A 6,138-nucleotide genomic window follows, 5' to 3' on the forward strand; every position below is an offset into this window, starting at 1 on the left:
ACTTCGTGTGAAAGGGGGATGGACTTGTAGGATTCTTTGTGGGGGAGGTCTGCCAAAGTTTTTTCAGCGCATGTACATGTACATCCTAAAGGACTAACTTGTTCAAGCCTCAGTCTCAAATGATGTCCATGTACATCGCCTGACGCCCCAGTTTCCCACCATTTACAAATGTCTGGCCTCGTGTACAAAAACATTACGCGTTGATTACATATTAAAAGTCACATGCATGTCAGAATTTGGTGGATAGGAAGCCTAGTAGGCATCTAGATAGAATTAATATATTGATGCATTGTTTTTTTGTCTACAATGTGTAAGGTACGTGAGGACTTTGTTCCCTTAAAATATGACGACTTGAAAAGACGATCAAGATGCAAATGATAAGAGAAGCCCAACCTCAACATGTTTGCAACATCTAACCAGAGGATATTAAAGCAATCAAGCCTGGGATGTCAGCAGTTTCAGGCTAAAAAGGATGGGCCAATATAAAGCCATAAAATGAATGCCATGCCTTTGCACTCCATATTAACTCACCTGTTGTCACACAACAGTGAGTCATGTAGCAAGATTTATTGTGCAAGGTTACTGAATTCAAAGACAAGTCATTAGTTTTATCATTTGTAAGCATTTGAAGGTCTCACTCAAGGTTCCAATGCAGAGGCCAAAGACAATACACAGCTTCTCTCTGTAGCAACTAGGCTATTCATCCAGCCATCCTGATTAGCAAGTGGCACTATAGAGTAGCATTTGTATCTCTGATTTATTGTAATCACACGACCTTGTTGCACAAGCTGAATTAATATTCTATAGCAAGGATAAATAGCTTGTTAATCCACTGCTTTAGTTTGAATGTAAACACATGAGGTAACCCTTTAGCCTGTATTCTGTTATCCATTGCTAAAGCTTAGTTGGTTTGTGTGAATGAAAAAAGACACAAGAAACCGTGCTGTTTGTATACAATCAACAAAAAAATGCAAAGAATGTGTTAAAACACATATATTTCACAAAAGAAAAATCTGTACAGTTTTCATTGTGGGTTAACCAGGCCTCTTTTCCTCTACAAACCTAGCTTCCCCTTCTTTTCACTCTCAAGTTGCAAGAAGCCAGTGTAGCAATGTGCACGCGACAGCCGGCCGGGTGTGTGACGCTGGACCAATCAGATTGCCGAGATCCGAAAGTTTACCTTTTATGGCTAGAGCCGGGCATGTGCAGCGATATAAAAACGCGCGCCCAGCACTCCCACTTCACTTTGAGCTCCTCCACACGCAGCTAGTGCGGAATATCATCTGCCCAAACTATTTTTTCTTAAGCCGACAAACCCCAAACCTCAAGGTAAGGTTATTCTTTTTGTACTATTGCTATTAATTACCACTAGTAGCATTAATTTCTTAATGATCCATGCATTTTTTTTTTATTTTTATTTTTTGTTTTTTTAAAAATGAAATTTTCCATTTTCTTAATGTAAAATCCTAAAATATTAGAAGTTAAGAGATTTATAATATTAAATATTCCTGTAATATCACTGCAGTAGTAAACTCTACGATGCGTTTTTATAAGATTAGTAATTTTTCTACCACCTAATTTAGGTACGAGCTATTAAACAGTTGTGTGTGTGCGCGTGCTTGTTAAACTTGTCCAAAAATCATTATTCCTTATTAAATATTTGTCTTCGTCTGATTTATGTCTAGTTTGTCATTTTTATATACTTTTATCGTCTTCCCGGCTCGGGAAGTTCATGTCTTCTCCGCAGTAGGGTGTGACCTAGTTGGTTAACGTTACCCTTTAGCTAACTAGCATGCTAGCTTCCTTCACTAGGCGACACAGCCGGTCGTCCTTCACACGTTAAAGCACAAACGTCACCGCAGTAACGAAGGCGGTTGGTGCCTCAATTGGGCATAGACTTGATTTTCTTTAGACCTTTGCTTCAGCCGTACCGGTGTTGAAGGTAATACCTTGTCTGGTTGAACATTCATTTCACAAAGCCGACGGTTGGCTGATTTCAAGGTGTGGCCCGGTTTCTAACCGTCTGTTTGCACATAACGGCTTGGGTCACGCGCGAGCCTCAATAAGTACAGCTTATTTTTATTTGCCTTTTTTATTTTAAAAGGCATGTTTGCAATTTAACCGTCTATTTGAAAGGCGGTTAAACCCCAACGGCACGACTGGCTGCAGAATCGTGACGCAGTACAGAGAACAGATTCGTTAAAGCGGCAGAACAGAACTAGATTCAGAACTTTAACAGATTCGTTAAAAGTGGCAGTGAGGATGTGATGTGACTTTATTCAGGGAGTGGTCATGGACATGAACTTCGTAGTCCGTTCCTTTTTATTGAACCTTTCTTCCTCTGGCTGAACGCCATACCTCCGGCAGTCGCAAAGCGGCTCAAACCATTGCCTTTTATGGTAATAGCGAGCAAGTGGAGGTACTTCCTTTGTCTGGCGCGCATTGTTCCGCTTTAGCTCCCTCTAGTGGTCATAGAATAAAATGCAGGACTGACAGGAAATAGGATGTGAGGCAGTGTGATCACGTGTTTACTGGAAGCCCTGCTGGTTTGCTGTAGTCGATTAATTTGTTTTAAATCCTCTTTCAGTTCAGCCATGGATGATGAAATTGCCGCACTGGTTGTTGACAACGGATCCGGTATGTGCAAGGCTGGATTCGCTGGAGATGATGCTCCCCGTGCTGTCTTCCCATCCATTGTTGGTCGCCCAAGACACCAGGTATGTTTATTTTTTTTTTTATTTATTTTTTTTTTATTTTTTGGTTTGTCATGTGAATTCTCATGTGTATTGCAAAAATCTAAAATTAATGTGGTTTTGCTTTTTACAGGGTGTGATGGTTGGTATGGGACAGAAGGACAGCTATGTTGGTGATGAGGCTCAGAGCAAAAGAGGTATCCTGACCCTGAAGTACCCCATTGAGCACGGTATTGTCACCAACTGGGATGATATGGAGAAGATCTGGCATCATACCTTCTACAACGAGCTGCGTGTTGCCCCTGAGGAGCACCCCGTCCTGCTTACTGAGGCTCCCCTGAACCCTAAAGCCAACAGGGAAAAGATGACCCAGGTTAGTTTAATGTATTTAAAGTTGTGAAGAGCCTCTGTTCTTTGGCTGATCTTTAAACCTATTTTTTTTCCCCCTCTTAAGTTCATCCAATACATTCCTTCACTTTCTCCAGGCTTCATCTCTTCTGAACTCCTGAGTTTCTCATCTGTTGGAACCAGCAGGTTATTTCTTTCCCTGCCTGGTCTTTCTGCACTGTTCAGTCTTTGTTTACACGTGTGCCTCTCCTTACATTTTACGTGTTTCTCTAACTGCATGGCCTGTAGTGACCCCTTAAAGTAGTCATGGGTTAAACCTTCACTTTCTGATTGCAGATCATGTTCGAGACCTTCAACACCCCAGCCATGTACGTTGCCATCCAGGCTGTGCTGTCCCTGTATGCCTCTGGTCGTACCACTGGTATTGTGATGGACTCTGGTGATGGTGTGACCCACACTGTGCCCATCTATGAAGGTTATGCTCTGCCCCATGCCATCCTCCGTCTGGATTTGGCTGGCCGTGACCTGACTGACTACCTCATGAAGATCCTGACCGAGAGAGGCTACAGCTTCACTACCACAGCTGAGAGGGAAATTGTCCGTGACATCAAGGAGAAGCTCTGCTACGTCGCCCTTGACTTCGAGCAGGAGATGGGCACTGCTGCCTCTTCCTCCTCTCTGGAGAAGAGCTATGAGCTGCCTGACGGACAGGTCATCACCATTGGCAATGAGAGGTTCAGGTGTCCTGAGGCTCTCTTCCAGCCATCTTTCCTGGGTAAGAACCTATTGCAGATTTTGAATTCTAGTTATAGTGTACGTGTACAGTTGCATGATTGATTCTCCTCTGGACATTGTCTAATACCGTCTTGTTCCTCAGGTATGGAGTCCTGCGGCATCCATGAGACCACCTTCAACTCCATCATGAAGTGCGACGTGGATATCCGTAAGGATCTGTATGCCAACACTGTACTGTCTGGTGGTACCACCATGTACCCTGGCATTGCAGACAGGATGCAGAAGGAAATCACATCCCTGGCCCCTAGCACAATGAAAATTAAGGTGAGCTTAGTTTACCGATTGTGGCTTGGTACAGGTGGCTGAATGAAAGGCAAAGTAAATGTGTTGTGTGACTAATGTTGATCTTGTCTTTGTAGATCATTGCCCCACCTGAGCGTAAATACTCTGTCTGGATTGGAGGCTCCATCCTGGCCTCCCTGTCCACCTTCCAGCAGATGTGGATCAGCAAGCAGGAGTACGATGAGTCTGGGCCCTCCATCGTCCACCGCAAATGCTTCTAAACAGACTGTTACCACTTCACGCCGACTCAATCTGCGCAGAGAAATACCTGAAACGACAACATTGGCATGGCTTTTGTTATTTTTGGCGCTTGACTCAGGATCTAAAAACTGGAACGGTGAAGGTGACAGCAATGTTTTTTTGGCAAATAAGCATCCCCGAAGTTCTACAATGCATCCGAGGACTCAAAGAATTGTTTTCTTTCTTTTTGTTTTTTTTTTTTTTTTTGGTTCCTTTAGTCATTCCAAATGTTTGTTAAATGCATTGTTCAGAAACTTATTTGCCTCTATGAAGGCTGCCCAATGATCGGGAGCATACTTTAACATTGTAGTATTGCTTGTATGTAAATTATGTAACAGAAAACAATGTCTGGGTTTTTGTACTTTTCAGCCTTAATCTTGGTCCTTTTGTTTTCTTTGTGTTACAAAATGGAAATACAAAGCTTTACCTTTATTCTTAAATGTATAAAGGTTCATTCCCCTTGGGCAAACAAAAGCTGTATGGAGCGTGGTGGTGCCAGACACTTGGTGGGGCCAACCTGTACACTGACTAATTCAATTCCAATAAAGTGCACATTTAAGACATCACTTTTTTTGTCTTGAGTTTTTCATGCTCTTTAAAAATGAGAATCTGCTATAAGTGACCTTTGGTCACAGATTTTGAAGTTAGCATTAAGACAAACTGGTATGGGGCAAATGTGTGTAACCATTTGCTTCTTAATTCTGAAGAGTAACACAGGCATAGATTAATCTCTTCTAGGTTAATGAAGGGAAAAGTGATTTGTGTAGTTTGTGTGAAGCAGAACAAACCAATACATGGTTTTCCATGGAAAATAGGTGTCTCACTCATGTCCTAATAAATATGTAGTTAACAGTTAAGACTATTCAAACCTTCAAGCTTTTATTTTACAAGTCATTTTCTTTCCATGACCAATCCTTTGCATTGTTTTCCACTCTTTCCTGAGTGAAAGCAAACAGGAAAAGGAAAATGTTTTTCTGCTGATGCTCCATTGGCTAATATTAATATACAAATAAACTAATTTAACAAATTAGCTGTAAAGGAAGTATCAGAAGGATGGAGATCAGTTTGCTGTTATATTTCAGGCTGAACAGCAGATGGCTCTGTGGTATCCACCTTCAGAGAGCTGCAGCTATATAACAGCCAACGAGCTGCAGAGTAGCAGTGTTTCCTCCTGGGAGAGAATGAATGATGTTCCTCTGCATTGAAAGTGGCACTGAATAGAATAAAATGTGGTGCATATCATTTTGGAGCTCTGCTAACAACACACTAATATAAAGGAGCTGTTGCTTTAGGCAGCTTTCTGTGAGCTGAAGCTCTTTTGGTTACCAGCAGGTTAGATGACGGGGTGAAGACAGGTGCCCTAGATGCATGTTATTTACCCCAAGCTGTGTTCTGACAGCACTTGAAATATGATTAAGAGACTGTTCCTGCTGAGTTTGTGTGTCTGTGTAGAGGAGAGAGCAATTATGGAGAGTCATCATAGATGCACGCTTCTAACCCAGCGTGGTGGATTATGGGTTTTTCAAACTGTATGGCATTTAAATTGAAGCCTAGTATAACAGGTGTATTCTTTAGTCTGTTTGTTATCTTGAATCCAATTTTGAAATACATGCAAGGTAAAAAATGTCACAGCTTATTACTTTAGTCTCTCTCTCTCTCTCTCTCTCTCTCTCACACACACACACACATACACACATACACACACAAACACAAATGTTTTGTACCTTTAAAGTTTTATCTTTTGCATGGTAGTGTGAATGTGGTGTACATTTGATAAAAT

General features: G+C 41.7%; 1 protein-coding gene across 1 annotated transcript; it reads left to right on the forward strand.

The window, feature by feature from the left end:
• The first annotated feature begins 1,206 nt into the window (after positions 1 to 1,206).
• actb2 (actin, beta 2) lies at positions 1,207 to 4,924 on the forward strand. The gene is made up of 6 exons (XM_060896958.1): positions 1,207 to 1,329; positions 2,588 to 2,717; positions 2,827 to 3,066; positions 3,378 to 3,816; positions 3,919 to 4,100; positions 4,196 to 4,924. The coding sequence occupies exons 2-6, from the start codon at positions 2,595 to 2,597 to the stop codon at positions 4,337 to 4,339; spliced, it is 1,128 nt and encodes a 375-aa protein (XP_060752941.1). The 5' UTR covers positions 1,207 to 1,329; positions 2,588 to 2,594; the 3' UTR covers positions 4,340 to 4,924.
• The last annotated feature ends 1,214 nt before the right edge of the window (positions 4,925 to 6,138 follow it).

Source organism: Tachysurus vachellii, chromosome 21 (genome assembly GCF_030014155.1).
Source record: "Tachysurus vachellii isolate PV-2020 chromosome 21, HZAU_Pvac_v1, whole genome shotgun sequence".
NCBI classification, from domain to species: domain Eukaryota; kingdom Metazoa; phylum Chordata; class Actinopteri; order Siluriformes; family Bagridae; genus Tachysurus; species Tachysurus vachellii.